Source organism: Callorhinus ursinus, unplaced genomic scaffold (genome assembly GCF_003265705.2).
Source record: "Callorhinus ursinus isolate GAN/ISIS: 27379988/994484 unplaced genomic scaffold, GSC_fseal_2.0 scaffold1, whole genome shotgun sequence".
NCBI lineage: Eukaryota > Metazoa > Chordata > Mammalia > Carnivora > Otariidae > Callorhinus > Callorhinus ursinus.
The window spans coordinates 146,165,928-146,186,498 of record NW_027397063.1 but is presented as its reverse complement, the minus strand read 5'-3'; the positions used below and the strand labels follow the sequence as shown (position 1 = coordinate 146,186,498).

At 39.9% G+C, this 20,571-nt stretch overlaps 1 protein-coding gene across 4 annotated transcripts in view; it reads right to left on the bottom strand.

The window, feature by feature from the left end:
• The window catches only part of FBXL2 (F-box and leucine rich repeat protein 2), a 121,795-nt gene extending 115,503 nt beyond the window's left edge, over positions 1 to 6,292 (bottom strand). For 3 of the 4 annotated variants that reach the window (XM_073902651.1, XM_073902648.1, XM_073902650.1), the window contains exon 1: positions 6,222 to 6,282. In XM_073902651.1, the coding sequence (XP_073758752.1) occupies positions 6,222 to 6,224 (3 nt within the window). In that variant the 5' untranslated portion in view covers positions 6,225 to 6,282. Of the gene's footprint in view, positions 1 to 6,221 lie in introns of all 4 variants that reach the window. The other variant, XM_073902653.1, reaches the window with a different exon arrangement.
• Positions 6,293 to 20,571: the final 14,279 nt, after the last annotated feature.

Here is a 20,571-nt window from a genome sequence, read left to right as displayed (position 1 = left end):
GCTCAGTCGTTAAGCGTCTGTCTTTGGCTCAGGTCATGATCCCAGGGTCCTGGGATCGAGCCCCACATCGGGCTCCCTGCTCGGCGGGGAGGCTGCTTCTCCCTCTCTCATTCCCCCTGCTTGTGTTCCCTCTCTCGCTGTGACTCTGTCCAATAAATAAATAAAATCTTTAAAAAAAAATTTGTATAACTTGTATGGCAATGGATATTAACTATGCCTATTGTAATCATTTCTCAATATATACAAATAATGAATCATGTTGTGTATCTGAAACTAACAATGTTATACGTCAATAATACTTGAATTTTAAAAAAAAACAGTAATATACCTCCACAAAGGGCAGCTCCTTCTTTAATTAGGTTGCTTAGGGTAGGGATGGGGAGGTAAAGGGGACTGAATCCTTTTAATCTATGGTTGGGCTGGGTTAGAGATTTTTTTAAGCATTTATTAGATTCAGTCAAGAATGGCTTAAAATCCTTTTAGGGTGAGATCAGAACTTAACCTTCAGGAGAACTCAGGATCTGAGCAGCGGTGAAACTTCACAGATCTCTGAGCTGTACAACTTAGCTGCTTGCTTTCTGAACTCAAGAGATTTTTCTCTATTTTGCATTCTTGCTGCCAGCTGGGGAGCTGTCTTCGTTCTCCAGTAAACACCCTTCACCGTCTGTGCCTTAAAATCTGTCTGTCTCTCTCCCCTGTGCTTTGACTCCACCTTCTGAAAGGCTATTGTCTTGTCCTCAGTGAAAACCTGGATAGCCAGAGAGATATTTGTCAGCTCTCCGGCCATGGCCCCAGCCTGCGTTAGCCCTACTTTATACCTGGCAAAAGCCCCTAGTGCCTCAGATAGATTTGTATGAACTCTCCAGCCCTGCCTCCACCCACCTCAGACTCCACCCACCCTCAGGATCATTCTTAGCTCTCTTTCCCTGACCCCAGCCTCCAGCATACTATATCCTTAAACTCAGTGAAGGCTCACGGGAAAGGGGTGGCTGGGGCTCTTCAAAATTCCAAATTGTCACTCCAGCCCACATGCAGTTAATAAAAGTTTGGTGGGTTTCTCTTTACTAGTCTATAGCAGGTTCTTCCTCCTGCTGTCCCACCATGGATGGAAGTATCTATGTGTCTCCTTTTTTCCTGGGAAGGCTCATTATGTTCTGGATTTTATTTCATTTAGATTTCCTTGTGTCCTCAGTTCTCTGGTGGGTTTTTAGAGAACTACCATTTTCTAGCTTCTTCACCTTTCTTATTACGATGGAAATGTCTAACTTTTGCAACTTTCCACATCCTCACAGAACATGGGAGTCTTTCTTACCCTTTTTGAGGACAGTAAACAGACTTGGAGCAGATAAATAACTTGCACAAGGTTTAGAACTTTAAAAAAAAATAACTGTAATTTTAAACTTATATTTCCTGACTCCAAGTCTAGGAGTTCTTTGTGTGCACAAAGGAGTTCTTTGTACTGCACAACAGGTAGTAAAAAGGTGATCTGTACAAGTCATTTACCCTCTCAATATTTCTAGTTTGTAAACTGAAGGGACTGTGCTAGAGAAACTCAAAGTCTCCTTCAAATCTAATACTTCAAGATACAATGAAGTTTGTGTTTTTAAAATATATACCCTCACAGTATATATTTTAAGCCTAATTGTGTCTTTAGATTTTACATTTCTAATGAGCATCACAAATTTATCAAGTCCCAAACTAACCCCGGATTTCTTTATCTGTACCTTGGTCTTCATCTCAGTAGATGACAACTCCTTCCTATCACTCAGGCTCAAATCATGGAAGTCATCCTTGACTTTCTTTTCTATTCCACAATGAATCCATCAACTAATCCTATGGATTACTGCAATAATGTCCCATCTAGTGTCCTCTGTTTTTGTCCTTTCTCCCCTCACTCATACCCCAAATGTAGTTTCCACAGAACAGACAGAATGGTTCTTTTAAAAGTCATATGATGTCATTCTCCTTCACCTGCCAATTGCTTCCCCTTCTCACAAAGGGAAAGGCCAAGTCCTTCAAATGGTTTATAAATCCTATGTGATTTGGCCTAACTACTTTCATCTTACCTCCTACCATGCACCCGTCTTATGACACTCCAGCCACACTGATTTCCTTGCAGTTCCTCCAACACACCAGACATGATCTTGCCTCAGGACTTTTGCATTTGGGTCCTCTCCTGAAATGGCCTTTCTCCAGGTATGCCCATGAAATACCCTCTGCTCAAATGTCATCTTATCAGAGAGGCCTTCCCTTCCACTCTATATGAAAAGCAACTTCTCCCTCCTCTCATCCACTCTCCCATCCTGCCCTAAAATTTCCTTTCTCACTCAGCTTTTTCTCCAAAGCACTTTTAGGACCTTATCCGTATGTTTATTATGCCTTCCTGCCACCACAACGTAAGCTCCATAAGCATAGAGCCTCGCCTGTGTCATTGTTGGATACCCACTGCCTACAAGAGTGACTAGCACATAGTAGCACACAATAAACCTTTGTTGGATAGAAAACCACAGAACAGAAAATTTAATGGAAAGACAATTGTAGGGGCAGCACTGAGAACTCAAAAAGCTGGGTTTGAACCTCGATTCTGACTCCACAAAAACTCTCCCAACAACTGCCCTGTTCCGCTCTCTGTCTGGTCTGTCCTGTTTTTGTCCCCATAGCCACCCCAGTGCTGGAGGTGGTGGTAGTAGACCCTACACAGGGTAGAGGTGAGACACAAAATGCGGCAGGGAAGGCAGAGGTAAAAGTGCAGTCCAACCCATGGCTGGCCATATTTGAGCTTTGGCTGTCTGCACTATTAAGGGGCTGGGAGTGGGGAGCCAAGTAAATCCTGCAGGATGTCATTAAACAACATCATGATAAAGCGTTTGTCATAAATAAAAAAGAGCTTGCTGGCTCAGCTGATAAAACACTGAAACTCTTAATCTTGGAGAAGTACATTCATGCCAGGCACTGGGAACAATCTTTAGTTGGGAAAGAAGCCATGGAATAATGGTTAAGAGGCCAGAAGTTAGGGTCAGACTGGCTGAGTTCAAATCCAGGCTCTGCCACTCAGTATGTGGCCTTGGACAAATTACCTCATCAATCTGGGCCTGCTAAACGGGGATAATAATAATCTCAGAGGTACGTGGAAAGATTAAATGAGATAAATGTGAAGTGATCAGCCTAAAACTGGACAGTGTGGAAAGGCTCTATGAAAAAGTTATTGCTACAGTTCTAAAAATTATGCTCCATCCCCATTCCAGTGCAGACCAAAAGGAGACCAATATTGTTAACAGAAGGAAAATATATTCTTTTTACGATCTATTAACATAGATCTCATTATATAAACATATTAGCTCTCTTAACTATACCATGTGATAGCAAATAGACCAAAACTGTAAATCTTGGTATATTTTATTGTAGTTTCCCCCCACCTTGTGCTTCCCAACACCTCTGACAAATCCTAACCACAGATAAACACAGAAAGTGAAGTGCCAAAACAGGGGGAAAGTCCAAGTGAATGAATCAAAATGGGAAAACAGTAATGATACAATGTCATATTTCTGAGAAAAAAAAATCTGCCTTACAAGCTAAAGTATTAGGCAAGAGCAAAAACATGACAAAAGGTATCCCAATGTATATTTTGATCCATATGAATCAAATTGCTGTCTTTTTGAAACAATTTTCAAAATATACAACTAAAACGTATATTAAAATTACTATGAGGAAAAATCTCAGAAAATAGAATTTTATTTTTTTTAAATATATTCATCCTCCAAGTCTAAATGGCTTTATGTAAAACACTGGTCTTTGTGATTCACAAAAAGCATGTGTCAATTCCTGAATGCAAAGTGAAATGACAGGAGAAACTTTCAATGCTATTACAGCCATGAGTATGAACCCCAATCCAACAATCTGTCTTCATTAATTCCTCTTCATTTCATCTTTGTAAAAAAGGGGAGAGAAAAGTAAGAGAAGGCTAGGCATGCCTACCCTGTTCTGTAGCATCTAGCTCAGTGCCAGCAATCACAAAATACAAGTATTCCAAAGTGCTCAAAAATATTAAAATCCAAATAGGAAAACAAATTTCCTAACATATACCTGGCATATATATTGGGGGAACATATACTGATGCACTATATGTTACAGTATAATCCAGTGTTTACATAAGCGGGTTCTGAGACAATCTGCCTGGTTTTGAAATCTCACTTAACAGCTGGGTGACCTGGGCAAGTTACTCTACCATTCTGTGCCTCAATTTGCTCATCTCTAAAGTGAGGAAATGTTATCTTCCACATAGGGTTGTTGTGATGGTTAAATAAGACACATAAGATGCTTGGAAAAATATCTCACTCAGAATGTACATAATAAATGCCAGCTGTCATTATAGAATAGAAACAAGTGGCTTAATTGAAGAAATTTTCATTGAGAGATAGTTAAGCATTGTTCCAAATTCATGTGCAAAGTAATTCATATCAACTGCTAAAGCTGTATGTTTAGATTCAAGCATTTAATGAACGATAATGTTAACAATCTTGACTACAGTTTGAGGGATTACACAGGCAGTTTCCTCATTCCCCCTCCTATACATACCAACCATTCCCTACTTTCGTTGGAGCCTAGGCATCAGCTCATCATAAAATTAAATGCCTTCCATGAATGAAATTCTTAATGTTTAAAAATAGACAAAAAGCAAAAAAATTTCTAAGTTTAACAAAGCAACAAGTACACAAGTATAATAGAATGCTTTTAAAGTAAATAAAACTCTAAAATGCACAATAGTGAATCAAGGTGGACTGTGGGTCAGGATGGAAGGAGAGAAGAAAAGGAAAATGGGAAACAGGAGGAACGTGAGACTTCAGTGAGCTGTAAATTCCTGAATATTCTTCCTTTCTCTTTGCTATAATTGTAAGAGCTTTTCCACATATAATATAGAAAAGTCACTGCAACATTTACAACACTCAGATTTTTGTAAAATTCATTTTCTGAAACTTTTGCAGGGTCACTTAAAAGCAATTCAGAATTAAAGAAACATACACAAAATAAAGCCCGCATTTCTATTACTTGTGGGTAATGGTTTTTCCCCCTACCATCAAAAGGCCACATATCTGGGCCACCAATGATAGATACAGACCAGCCAATGATACAGACCAGCCACCTTTCTCTTCCTACCATGCCTTTCCCTAGTTATCAAAAAAAAAAGAGTCTGCCAGGGTTCCAAATGGCAGGTTTTCTCTCCAGGCCAACTGGCACGTGGGAAGCCCCCTGCCTTCTCAGCTTATTAGCACTTCCACTGTAGATAAAGAGCAGATCTACACTAGTGATGGTTAAAAAAACTGTTCCTTAAAACCAGGCATTTTCTTATTACCCACCCCAAACCCCTCTCAAATATTCTATATCAAAGGTGTGTCCCCAGCAGAGTCCAGCTCCTCTCTTCTTTTACTCCCTTTGGAGGCCTCCGGAGATATCACACCTTTGGTCAGCAATTCCTTGAATCCTGTCTAGCCAAGCCAACACCCCTGCTGAGTCTTCACGTCAGGTTTTTAAAAAACGAGCTTAATGGGGGCCAGGTGGTACGCCCACTCACTCTCAAGTTTACTGAATAAAAGAGTGATTTAAGACGTTTACAATGTACTAATTACTAATTAAATCCCTTAAAGGGCTGCGCACAGGAAAAAACCTCCAGCTTAATGCCATTTTTTTTTGAAGAGGAGGAGGGAAAATCCAAAATTACATATTTAAATTTCCCCACGCGCTAAAAATCCTGTCAATGATGAATTTTAAAGAAATACCTATTATGTATTATTTATATATAATTGCGTAGACACAAGACAGGTAGCACACAGACTGCAATATAGTGTTAATATGAATATGATACAGATATCCCTTTAAAAAAAAAAACCACACCCTCTCTGGGTGGCTTCACAGGCTCGCTGGGACCAAAAAGCGTCACGCTGTCCGGCGGCCCACAGGATAGGGGTCCCAGCGGAGGCCCAGACCTTAAACGCAGACAACGCTGCGTCGCGGGCGCCCCCGAACAGGCGGGCGCTCCGGGGCCCCCCGGGGCTCCTCTTCCCCCGGGCCCGCCCAGTCCTGCCCTGCCCCGCAGTCCCGAAGGCCGCAGCCCGGCCTCTCCACGACCTCGGCGCCGCCCGCCGGAACCGAGCAGCGGCCGCGCGGGGGCTCAGTCCGGGCGGGGAAGGGGAGGGCGGCCCAACCGGTTCGGGCCCCAGACTCACCATGGCCGAAGAGCCGCGAGCGCGCCCACAGCCCGGAGTCACAAGGCGCCGGCAACGCCCGTTGTCCTGGTGACGCCAGCTGGGCGCCCCGCCCCGTTCCCAAGGTGGGCTCGGAGGCGGCCATTGGCGGCTTTCGAGCACGTGACGTGCAGGGCGGTGCCGTTTGGACCTCCCCCTGCGCCCCCACTCCGACCCGCGCCTATGCTCTTGGGCGGGGCCTCTTCGCCTTTCACACTTTGCATCTGGACCATCATCACCCTGATCACCTTGACATCCCTCACCTGACAAATAACCCAGCCACAGGCTGCCCAGCTGGAAGAGACCTTTGTGGATTTACTTTATTTAAGAAACAGATTACACAGGTAATACAGGATTATTAAAGACATTTTAAACTAATGATAGCAAGAATTAAAACCACACTAAATCCCAGCACAGGTAACTACAGTTTATATTCTAGTTTATCTGCTTCCAGTGAAATATATATTATAATATATTGTATTCTTAAAAATTGAAGCAAACCATATGCACTTTTATAACCTACTTGTTTCAATTAAAAATTATCTTTGCATGCCAATTCATGGAATAGCATTGTGTGTATACTCTAATTTATTAAATTGATTCGCAATTTGTTCCATGTGTTTAATATGGTTGAAGGGGACTTTAGATATCCTCAAATCCAGCGCATTAAATCTATGGAGACATGTTCAACAGCCAATCTGACATCTCCTTTGAATGTCTAACAGGTATTTGAAACTTAATAAAGCCCAAATAAGACTTTTGTTGTTGTTGTTGTTGTTGTTGTTGTTTATGTTCAGTTGGCTAGCATATAGTACATCATTAGTTTTTGCTGTAGTGTTCAACGATTCATTAGTTGTGTATAACACCCAGTGCTCATCCCAACACGTGCCCTCCTTAATACCCATCACTCGGTTACCCCATCCCCCCCACTTCTGTAACCCTCAGTTTGTTTCTTGGAGTCCAGAATCTCTCATGGCTTGTCTCCCTCTCTGATTTCTTCCCATTCAGTTTTTCCTCCCTTCCCCTGTGGGCCTCCACTCTATTCCTTATGTTCCACATATGAGTGAAATCATATGACAATTCTTTCTCTGCTTGACTTATTTCACTTAGTATAATCCCCTCCAGTTCCATCCATGTTGATGCAAATGGTAGGTATTCATCCTTTCTGATGGCCGAGTAATAGTCCATTGTATATATGAACCACATCTTCTTTATCCACTCATCTGTTGAAGGGTATCTCAGCTCCTTGATTCAAATGTCATGCTCACTCACCAGTTTTCCTCATCCCAGCAAAAGTTCCCATTTTTCGTTCGTTGTTCAGGACAAAAACCTAGGAATCATCCTTGATTCTCTCCTTTCCTCATACCACATGTTCTGGACTCTATCTTTAAATAAATCCTGAGTCTATCCATTTGTCGCCGTCTCTGCCTCACAGTCACCGTCATCTCTTGCCTAAGTTAGTCTCCATGCCACCTGTCTTCTCTCCTACAGTCTACACAACAGCAGCATTTCAGTGGCTTCTCATGGCACTTGGAAAAAGATCCAGACTTTCCCTGATGGAGATCTTGCCTCCTGCACTAACTTCATCTCCTACCCTCTTCCCTCAACCAATCCACGCTAGCCATGCTTTATTTCATGAGGTTCCTTAAACATGTTGAACACTTTCCTACTTAAGAGCCTCAACAACAACTGTTTCCTTTTTTTAAGAATATTCTTCCTCTAGAACTTCACACTTCCCATTTCTTTGCTTGAAACAGGTCACTTATCTCCCCAAATGTCATCTTGACTGAAGCCTTCACTGACCATTCAATTTGAAATATCTCACCCCCGTTACTCTTTCTCACCACAGTCTTTATAATCTCTCTTATAACTGTCCTGTTTTCAAATACCTAATGGCCCTTGAAATTATCTTTTACAATTTTTGGTATATTAATTACATCCTGTCTCTTCACCCTGGAATGCAAGACGTCTATCTTGTTCCCTCTCTGTGTTCCTACTCTTTAGAACAGTTCCTGCTTGTAGTGGATATTCAATATTGAGCCTTGATTGAATGAATGAACATACGTTCTCAGACTTGATGGTCAGTTTGAAGATACAAATAAGAATATGACCTGTCAAAGTAGGGAGTGTGATAGAAGAAGAAAAACTGTAATTATAAGTTTTATCTAGTCTAATATGAAATATACATATAAGTAGAAAAATATAAATGTACGGTTTTTAAAAAGTGAACACCTATGTAAACACCACCTAGTTCAAGCAATAGAACATTGCCAAAAGCCCTGAAGAGATCATGTGTCCTTTCCCAATATTAACTTCCCCCTTCTCCAATGACCACTATCTTAATATTTATAAAAAAACACTTTCTTACTCTTTTTTATATAATTTTTATAGCTCATTAATTTTCATTTCTATTAAGTATTCTATTGAATATATATACAAGAATATATCCATTCCACTGTTGGGCATTTGGGTTGTTTGAATCATTTCCTGTTTAGAACGATTATAAAACAATGCAGTTGTGAGCATTTTCCCTGTGCATGTGAGTACTCATTTCTCTAGATGAGGGTTTCTTGGCAATTTTGATATTTAGGGACAGATAATCTTTTGTTGTAGATGGTGGGGGATCAGCGCGAGAGGGAACTATCTTATGTATTTAGGATGTTTGGCAGCATCCATGGCTTTTACCCACCACATGCTAGTGGCATGGCCACAGTTGTGAAATGTCTCCAGGCATTTCTATATGTTACTGGAGAAGCAAAATTTACCCCGGTTGAGAATCACTGATCTAGGGTAAATAACAAGCAATAGAATTCCTGGTTTGTATATCTTTAGATTTACCACATAGTGCCAAACTGTTTTCCAAAGTACTTGCAAGACAAGTGACATGGGATTAGTAGAGAGCTCCAAGAATGGTTTCCTTGCAAGAACTGGTCTCCCCAGCAAGAATTCTGCTAGCAGGGGTGCCTGGGTGGCTCAGTCAGTTAGGTGTCTGCCTTTGGCTCAGGTCATGATCCCAGGGTCCTGGACCTGAGCTCCACATAAGGTTCCCTGCTCAGTGGGGAGTCTGCTTCTCCCTCTCCCTCTGCCCCTACCCCCTGCTCTCTCTCTCGCTCTCTTTCTCTCACAAATAAGTAAATAAAATCTTTAAAAAGAAAGAATTCAGCTAGCAAAAACATACACAATCAACTTTTTTGGAACTTTGGAACCTAATCAAATGCCTGTGTCAAACAGCAAGTGCTTAATAAGGAAAAAAGCAACTGAATTTTGGTAGGAGACATTGTGTGGTTTTTGCTTACCTGCCTAGCATCCCATTCCCCAAGATCAATGGCAGCCTTGTGGATGGCCCATTCCTGGTACAATGTATTGGTGCCGGGGAAAGCCATATGGACTCTACTCTCAAAAACTGTGGTCATGCATTTGACCTAAGGGACTAGCACAGAGACTGATCTATATTTTGCCTGCCTCAGGTTAGACTGGCTTTCTGAGTGGCATCTGATGGAAGCAGTAAAGCCATATGGTACCCATTGCTGCCTGGGGCAAGGGATGAAGGATGAAGCAAAGAGCAGACAGGCCCAAAAGCCTGGGTATAAGGAAGCTGAGGAGGAAGATTCTTAGGGGACCAAGAACAGTGCAGGACTGGGGGATCTGGAATGCAATGTGCATTCCCCAGGGGGCAGACACATGCTCACAAAAGACCTGAGAGGACCCTAGATTTACATCTCTGGCTGATCTTTGGACTCCACTTAAGTAGGACGTGAAAGCTAAGGCAGAGTTGTAGTTAGCTTGGCTTAGCATTTAAGGAGTACCCTAGTCCAGAGCCAATATGCAAAGACCAAGGGAGGTTTGTTTTTTTTTTTCTTTTTGTCTCCAGGCATTTAAGGAAATATATTCTGTTTCCTAGCTCACTGCTGAGATAACAGAACAGAAGCTTCAGTGAGCATACAGGACAGGGATTACAATCTTTGCAAAGCTAGTTTGGAAATAGACAACAGCAACCTTCAACAATTAACACCAGAAAGCCCTGTGGAAAGGGAGAGATTCTATAGAGATGTTGAGTGTATTTGTTGTTTAGGACTAAGGGATGAATGGGTGGGGTACAGAGATGATATCTAAGGGGTATGAGGTTTCTTTTTGGGGTGATGAAAATGTTCTAAAACTGTTGCACACATCTGTGATTATACTAAAAACATTGACTTGTACAGTTTAAATTAGTGAAATGCATGGTATGTGAATTATATATCAATAAAGATTTTTTTTAAAACTCTGTTGTTGGCTCATACACATTCTTAACTCTAATATATTCTTGGTAATCTATCTTTGTATCAATGTGAAATATCTCTCTTGGTCCTGAACTTTTCTCTTTGATTCCCCTTTATTTTTTCCCCTGCTTTATTGATGTATAATTGACAATTAAACATAATATATATTTAAGATGTACAAGTTTCTGATTTGATACATGCATACACTGTGAAGTAACCGTCACAATCAAGTAAATTAACATATCTATCATCTCACATAGTTACATTTTCTTTTCTGTGTGTGTGTATGGTGAGAACACTTAAGATCCTCCCTCTTGGCAAATTTTAAATATACAATATGTTACTGTTAACTATAATCACATTGTTGTACATTAGATCTCCAGAACTTATTCATCTTGCATAACTGAAACTTTGTATGCCTGACCAACATCTCTCCATTTCTTTCTACCCCAACCCCTGATAACTACCATTCTACTTTCTGCCTCTATGTATTTGACTATTTGTAGATTCCACATATGAGATCATACAGTATTTGTTTTTCTGCGTCTGGTTTCTTATTAGCATAATGCCCTCCAGTTTCATCTATGCTGTCATAAATGGCAAGATTTCTTTCTTTTTACTTTTTACTTTTGAAGATTATTTACTTAGTGAAAGAGAGAGAGAGCACATACGAGTGCACGCATGAATGAGGGGAGGGGCAGAGGGAGAGAATCCCAAGCAGACTCCATGCTGAGCCCAACATGGGGCTCAATTTCATGACCTGAGATCAGGACCTGAGCCAAAATTGAGAGTTTGATGGCTCAGCCAACTAAGCCACCCAGGCGCCCCGAGGATTTCCTTCTTTTTAAAGACCAAATAATGTTCCATTGTGCAAAATATATAGATTTCCCTAGCCTAAAAGTTTATATGAATGTATTTATATATAACTGGGCTTTTGTGACTGGCTTCCTTAATTTGGCACAACGTTTTCAAGATTCATCCAGATTGTAGCATGTATCAGTACTTCATTTCTTTTTATGGCCAAATAACATTTCACTGAATGGATATACCACTTTGTGCTTATCCATTTCTCCATCAAAAAACATTTTAGTTGCTTCCATATTTTGGCTATTGTGAGTAATGCTGCTCTGAACATGCATGTACATGTTTTTGCAGGGACAAATGTTTTCATTTGCCTTAGGTATCGCCTAGGAGTAAAAATGCTAGATCATATGAATCAAACTCTATGTTTAAGCATTTGGGGAACTGTCAGTACATTTTGCAAAGTGGCTCCCCCATTTTACATTCCTACTAGTGGTGTATGAGGATTGTAATTTCCACACAGCCATGTCAGCACTTGTTATTATGTGACTTTTTGATTCCAACCATCCCAGTGGGTGAGAAGTGGTATTTCACTGTGGTTTTAATTTACATTTTCCTGATGACTAATGATGTTGAGTATCTTTCCAAAGGGTTGCTGACCATTTTTATATCTTCCTTGGAGAAATGTCTATTTACATCCTTTGCTCATTTCTAATCAGGATAGCTGTCCTTTTTTCTTTCACTGTGTGTGCTTTTGGTGTCATACTTTAAGAATCTTTTGCCAAATCCAAGGTCATGAAGATTTATCCATATGTGTTCTCCTAAGAGCTTTTAGCTTTTATATTTAGATCTTTGACCTATGTTAATTTTTGTACATGATGTGAGGTAAGGGTCCAACTTCCTTCTTTTGCATGCTGATATCCAGTTATCCCAGCACCGTTTCTTGAAAAGGTGGTTATTTTCCCCATTGAATGATCTTGGCACCCCATTGAAAATCAACAGACCACAGATGTATAGGTTTATTTCTGGACTCTCAATTTTATTCCATTAACAACATAGCCTTAAATTACATAACATAAAAATTGACAAATGTGACTGAGATGCACATTTTTTCAAACACATAAAAAGTTTCCTTAATCAGGGAGAGCTACAAAGTCTATGTACTATGAATGATGAGGGGCATTAGTCATATAAATTAGGATATAATTAGTACCCCCAGAGTTGTGCAACATGATATACCTGCCCAAAATTAATCTTAGTAGGACATCAGGATGTTGCTTGAAATTCTTTAAAAAGACCCTACTGACTCTAGTCACCGACCATGGTACAATAAAACTAGACAAATGACAAAATATAATCATAAATTTAAAGGCTAAAAGGCAGATTTGAATCAATCATGATTGAAAGATGAAATAAAAATTGAAATAAAAATATTTAGAACTAAACAAAATGAAGTAACACAAATATTTGTGGGAATCAGCAGAGGAAAAATTATTATTAAATCATTAAATATAAAACAAAACAACTGAAACAAAGCAGAATAAACTAGAAAACATACACAAACCTAAAGTATGTTGAAGAAAAAACTCGTAAAAATGAAGGCAGTGTAAGACAATGAAAAGATAAAGATAAGTCACACATTAGGAGAATATACTGGAAAACACGTATCTGATAAAGAACTTGTATCCAAAATATATAAAGAACTTTTAAAATTCAACAATAAGAAAACAGCCTAATTAAAAAATGTGCAAAAGATCTGAACAGACACTTCACCAAAGAAGATATACAGATGGAAAATAAGCATATGAAAAGATGCTGACCATCATATGTCATACAGGAATTGCAAATTAACAATGAAATACCACGATATACCTATTAGAATGGCTAAATGCAAATAAAGCTGTAGAGCAACAGGAACGATTGGGAATGTAAAGTAATAAAGCCACTTTGAAGACAGGTTAGCAGTTTCTTATAAAACTAAGCATACTCTTACCATATGACCCAGCAATTCTACTCTTTGGTATTTACTAAAATGAGTCAAAAATTTATGTCTACACAAAAAGCTGCATATGAAGCTTATAGCACTTTTATCCATAATTGTCCAAACTTAGAAGCAACCAAGATACACTTCAGTAGGTGTATGGATAAACTGTGCTACACCATTCAATGGAATATTATTAGCATAAAAAGAAATGAACTATCACCACCATGAAGAGACATGGAAGAATCTTTAATGTATATTGGTAAGTGAAAGAAACCAATCAGAATAGCTTACATACTGTAGGACTCCCAAGTATATGACATTCTGGAAAAGGCAAAAGTATAAAGACAGTTAAAAGATCAGGGGTGCCTGGGTAGCTCAGTTAGTTAAGTGTCTGCTTTTGGCTCAGGGCATGATCCTGGGGTCCTGGGATCGAGCCCCACATTGGGCTCCCTGCTCAGCAAGGAGCCTGCTTCTCCCTCTCTGGCTCTCCCTGCCTGTGCACTCTCTCTCTCTCTCTCTGCCAAATAAATAAATAAAATCTTAAAAAAAAAAAGACAGTTAAAAGATCAGTGATTGCCAGGAGTCTGGGGGAGCAGAGGGGATTTTTAGTGCAGTGAAACTATTCTGTATGGTACTGTAGTGGTGGACACATGAAATACATTTGTCAATCCCTTAGAACTATACAACACAAAAGTGAAGTCTTTATTATGCTAAGTGAAATAAGTCAGACAGAGAAAGACAAATACCATATTATTTCATTTATATGTGGACTCAAAAAAAAAACAAAACAAGACAAAACCAAACAAGCAAAAAAAGCAGAAACAGACACATAAATAAAGAGAAAAAACAGGTGGTTGCCGTAGGGGTGGGTGGGGGGATGGGCAAAATAAGTGAAAGGGAGTGGGAGGTACAGGCTTCCAATTATAGAATGAGTAAGTCATGGTGATGACTGGATGGAGGTATAGCACAGGGAATATAGTCAATAGTATTATAATAGCACTTTATGGTGAGAGATGGTAGCCACACTTGTGCAAGAATAGCATAAAGTATAGGCTTTTCCAATCACTGTGTTGCACACCTGAAACTAATGTAACATTGTGTGTCAACTATGCTTCCATTAAAAAAAAAAATACTGAGGCACCTGGGTGGTTCAATCCATTTAAGCATGGGACTCTTGATCTCAGCTCAGGTCTTGATTTCAGGGTTGTGAGTTCAAGTACTGCATAGGGCTCCATACTGGGCATGGAGCCTACTTAAAAAAAAAAAAAAAAAGACTGAATCCTAATGTAAACTACAGACTTTAGTTAATAATTTGTTGGTTCATCAGGTGTAACAAATGTACCACAGTAACACAGGATATGGGGGAAACTGTGAGGGGATGATGTGGGGTGGGATGGGGGTGGGCAGGAGATAGAAAGTATATGTGAACTCAAAAATTGCTCAATTTTTCTTCTTTCTTTCTTTCCTGTTTTTTTGTTTTTTGTTTTTTTTTTAGCGAGGGAGAGGAGTGAGGGGGTAGTGGGAGAGGGAGAGAGGATCCCAAGCAGGCTCCACGCCCAGCACAGAGCCAGACATGGGGCTCAATTCCACAACCCTGAGATCATGACCTGAGCTGAAATCGAGCCAGATGCTGACTGAGGCTCCCAGGAGCCCCTCAATTTTTCTGTAAACCTAAAACAGCTCTAAAAAATAACGTCAATTTTTTTAAAAACTATAAAGGCAGAAATTCATCACAGGGAAAAAATTAGAGTTGAATAGAACCAGAATGTGGTTTTTTGAGAAGATTAGCAAAATAGATAACTACTGATAATATTGATCAAGTCAAAAAGAGAGAAGGTACATATAAAAACATTAAGGACATTGTATGAGAACAATACATAATACTAGGAATAATTTTGCACTAATAAATTTGAAACCTCAATGAAAATAGTCATTTTTCTATAAAGTTGTAAATTTCAAAAGTAAATTGTATATTTAAAAAAAAAGGAAAGGAAGTGTAAAAAACATAAAAAGACAACTAGTCACATGAGAAATGGAAAGATCTGGGAAACTTCCCAAATGTATCAAATGATGTTACAAACAAGTTTTGCAAAAGCTTTAGGGAACAGAAAAATCCTCTTACATAAAATATTCCGGAGTACAGGAAAAATGGAAAACTAATTTTGTGAGTTTGGAATAACCTTGTCACAAAAATTAGACATATATAGGCAGCAAAACAATAACAACTAAACAGAAGGCAATCTCACTTATACACATAGATGTGAAAATCCTCAGTATTAACATGAGTACATCAATTCCAGCAAAGTAATAAATCACTAATGATAATCAAGCTTTCATCACAGAATGCAAAAATGATTTGGCTGGCTTTCTGCACGTGCTCACTAGCCATTTGCAAAGGCTCACATTCACCGCCCTTGGGGGTGCACACAGGGAGGTAGCCATGGGGTGGTGGTGTGGAGTGGGAAGGTGTGTGAAGCTGGGGGGTAGGGGATAGGGAGGATACCCGTAGGCCAGTTGAGGGGGGATCCACAAACGAATCATCCCCAGCAGTTTGTGGGGAGGCTTCCCAGTGGAGTCCACAAAGCTTTGATGCTGTGGAGTGCCCTAGCTGCTGTTCTTGCCAGCCCCACTTTGTCCCCCCACCCAAGTTGTGGCACATACCTCCATATTCTGGATGGAACAAGAAAGGAATGGGTCTCTTTGGCAGCTTCCCATACAGCTGGGAAAGCCAGGTGCTCACTCACATGGTCTCACTCTCTCCAGTGGGAGAAATCACCGGCTGAGTAGGTTTCTTTAGGCACCCAGCCATGCAGCCTTGGGGGAGGTGTGGGTGACACAGGTAAAGTGAAGCTGTTCCTCTCACCCTCTTCAATGCATCTTATCTTGGATATTTTTTTTTTCTCCAGCAGGGCTGGACTCCTGGACGTCCACAAAGTCACTCTCAATATGGCTGATTGTCAAAGTTAACTGTCCATTGTCTTTTTCTGAGATTCCTATTAGACACATAGTGGGACTTCTCCATAGAAGGCTATAAAAGATTTGTCTTTCTCCCCCTATATTTTCCACCTTGTATCCCACTGTGCTGTGTGCCAAGAGATATTCTCAGCTTGATGTTTAGTTCTCTAATTCCTCTTTGGCCATGTTCAATCCATTATTCAACCCATCTATTTGGGCTTTTACAACTTCCAACAACTAAGTGTGTATTTTCAAAATCTTTTTTAGTTTTTCCCTCTCACAGCTGACTATATTGCATAATGATTTAAACATTTTTTATTTTGAAATGATTTTTAGACTTGTTGAAGGGTTGCAAAGATAGGACAGAGCTGTTATCGTTCCCTTTAATGCTGACATCTTATATAATCATGGTGCAATTATCAAAACTCAGAAATTACCACTGCTACCATACTATTAACTGAACTGCAACTTTATTCAGATTTCACCAGTTTTCCACTGATGTCCTTTTTCTGTTCCAGCATCAAATCCAAGATCTCACATTGCATTTAGTTGTCCTGTCTTGTCAGTGTCAATTCCTCAGTTCTCTACAGTTTTTCATGACCTTAATACTTTTTTTAAAGATTTATTTATTTCAGAGAGAGAGCATGTGAGTGTGAGCACATGTGGGCGGTGGGGGGGGGGGGCAGAGGGAGAGGGGAAGCAGACTTCTCCCTGAGCGTGGAGCCTTAGGTAGGGCTTGATCTCCCGACCTGGAGATCACGACCTGAGCCGAAACCAAGAGTCAGTCAACCAACTGACTGAGCCACCCAGGGGCCCCTTATGACCTTAATACTTTTTGAAGAGTATTGATCAGGTGTCTTTTAGAACACTCCTCAATTTGTGTTAGTCTGATACTTTCTCATGATTAGATTGAGGCCATAGATTTGGGGGAAGAATACAACAGAGGCTGTTTCCTCCTCAGTGCATGGCACAAGAGAGTCCATGATGTCAATAAGTCTTATTTGGGGTGACGTTAATGCTGATCATTTGGTTAAGGTGGTGTCGGTAAGAAAGAGTTGCCCCTTCTCAGTTTACTTCTTCAATCCAATTATTCACTATGTTATTAGCTGTTGGATGCATTTAAGTAGACATTACCCAATTTTATGCAAGTTTTTAAATTGTCCTCATTTTCAGAGACTTATCTAATTTATTTCACCATTAACCAGAAGTGAAAATTCCCTTAAAGTTTTCCTGTTTATGTCCCAGAGACAGAGACAGAAATAGATATCATAGGCATAAATATAGATAGGTAGATATGTTATAGATAAATAACTTCTGGTATCAGAAGGCATCAAACAGCTAATAACATAGTGAATAATTGAATTGAATAAGTAAACTGAGGAGAAGGGGCAACGCTTTCTTACCGACACCACCTTAACCAAATGATCAGCGTTAACGTCACTCCAAATAAGTGGGCATAGGTACTATGATGATCAGCGTTAAAAACAAACAAACAAACAAACAAACAAACAAAAACACCTCTTAACTTCAGCTTCCAGGTGCCACAAAAATGCGCAATGTGTGCCTACAGAAGCCAAAGGGAAAAATGGATGTAAAGAATGACTCAGTATTCAGAGGAAGATTCTGTTATCAGTGAACAGATTATATGGATTGACTAGCTGGTAATATTGACCAAATTACTGAGAAAAAATGAAGAAGTAGGATCTTTTGAAATGCTACAGAGTAAAAGTTACTATAAACACAGTTATGTTAGGGGTGCCTGGCTGGCTCAATCAGTGGAGCATGCAACTCTTGGTCTCAGGATTATAAATTCAAGCCCCACATTGGGTTTGGAGATTACTTAAAAAAATCAATCTTTTAAAAAATAAACACAGTATATTAAAAATAATCCCCAAATGCCAAAGAAGTTGTCTGGCAAAGTGACACTCTCTTACCCGAAGGTCTTCTGTTCTTACTCCAAAATGCTCTTTTCACCAGTATAACTACTCATGTTTCAAATGCTTAATTATATAACTAAAAAAAAATTTCATTCACCTTATAAAATAATCAAAATGTTATAAAAAATCCAAAGTACCTTTTGACTACTAACCATATAAAAAAGCAAACCCTTACCCTACCTACCTATCCATCATTCTGAGTTTGGTGGTATTGTTCAAAAAAGAATGAAGAAGGGGCGCCTGGGTGGCTCAGTTGGTTAACATTTACTTCAAGAAATTGTGTTGATAGAAGGGCCCAAGATGCCTGGCCATTAGACCTGCCTTTGGCTCAGGTCATGATCCCAGGGTCCTGGGACCAAGCCCTGCATCAAGCTCCCTGCTTAGCAGGAGCCTGCTTCTCTATCTCCCTCTGCTGCTCCCCCTGCTTATGTGTTCTTTCTCTCTCTCTCTCTCTCTCTCAAATGAAATGAACAAAATCTTAAAAAAAAGAAAAAAGAATGAGGAAAATCTGTATGTTCTAATATAGAAGCCCAAGACCTAATTGTTGAGAAAATAAAGAAATTTGCTGATTACACATTATACCATTCATGTAAAAAATTAAAATACAGGGGCGCCTGGGTGGCTCAGATGGTTAAGCGTCTGCCTTCGGCTCAGGTCATGATCCCAGGGTCCCCACATCGGGGTCCCTGCTCAGTGGGGAGCCTGCTTCTCCCTCTCCCTCTGCCTGCCACTCCCCCTGCTGTGCTGTCTCTCTCTGTGTCAAATAAATAAACAAAATGTTTAAAAAAAATTAAAATACATTCTAGGGCGCCTGGGTGGCTCAGTTGGTTAAGCGACTGCCTTTGGCTCAGGTCATGATCCAGAGTCCTGGGATCGAGTCCCACATCGGGCTCCCCCTTCTCTGTGGGGAGCCTGCCACTCCCCCTGCTTGTGCTCACTCTGTCTCTCTCTCTCTCTATGTCAAATAAATAAATAAAATCTTTAAAAAAATTAAAATACATTCTAGACAATATTATTATTTTTTATATGAATGAAGATGAATTTCCTTAAAAACCAAGTCCAAATAGCAACAGAACAATCCTTTTATTTGCTCATTTATTCATACACAGACTATCTGGCAGGCCCCTCTTAAAAGTCAGTAGATAAGAAAATATGCTGTCTTAAAATATAATATAATGAAAAACAGTGGGCTTTTAATTATTCTGCTTAGCAGTCATCTCTCCATTGCTGGGGTTTACTGAACAACAAATGGAGGGCAACAGAATAATTAACCTAATAGGTTTGATGACAGTCTAAGAGGGGGAATTTAGTTTTTTTTTTTAAGATTTTATTTATTAGAGAGAGAGAGAGAGTGATCGAGAGAGAAAGAGCATGAGCAGAGTGCAGAGGCACAGAGGGAGAGGGAGAAGCAGACTCCCCTATGAGCAGAGAGCCTGATGCGGGGCTCAATCCCAGGACCCTGGGATCACGACCTGAGCTGAAGGCAGACGCTTAACCAACTGAGCCACCCAGGGGCCCTCCGAATCTACTTTTCTAATGGCCAGGCATCTTGGGCCCTTCTATCAACACAATTTCCTCAAGTAAATGTTAAAATCTCTATGCCTTTGTTATACTTCAGTAAAAAGCAAAATCAACATATGGGCGAAGATGAGAGATATTTAACATGTCACATCATTAGGCTGGGTTTTTCCTGTTTTGTCACAATGTTTCATGTATATGATGACCATTCTTCTGGAAATAAAGATTTGGGTGCATAGTCTGACAAGTACATTTATACCAACAGGTACAATAGGACTCTCTATTAACAATGCATGGACTATCTGAAGGAGATTTAGGATGAATGGTCCCCAGAATAGCAGTCATCTTGTTTAATGGTTGAGGGTTCCACTGGAAATTGAGCAGGAGATGTCCCTCTTTCCCAGAGCAAAAAATGTAGTTCAGCAGTTCCTCTGTGATCTTTAAGGAAGTGAGGATCTTGACATCAGACATGATAGAAGATTGGAGTGTACTTATCCTTCCTGCTGCCACAAGTTGTCCTTGCTCAATTCGCCTACCCTTTATTGGGCACCTACTCTGTGCTATATACTGAGCTAGAAGCTGTAGATGTAAAGGAAGACACAGCCTCTGCCCTCACGTGGTTTACAGAGCAAGACAATGTGCTAAGATACCATGCACATAGAAATTATTAGGGATAAGCATTTTATATGTAGGAAGTTTTTTGATTTACCAAGTAATTCCAAACTCAAAAACCCTGAATGTTAGGTAGCATTATCATCTTTATTTTATAGGTAAAGAAACTAAGACCAGAGATATAAAGTGATGTCTTCATGATGGATATTAAGTTCCAAAAGTCAAACTTAAACTCAGTTCTGCTGACTCCTTTCCAGTGTCATCCC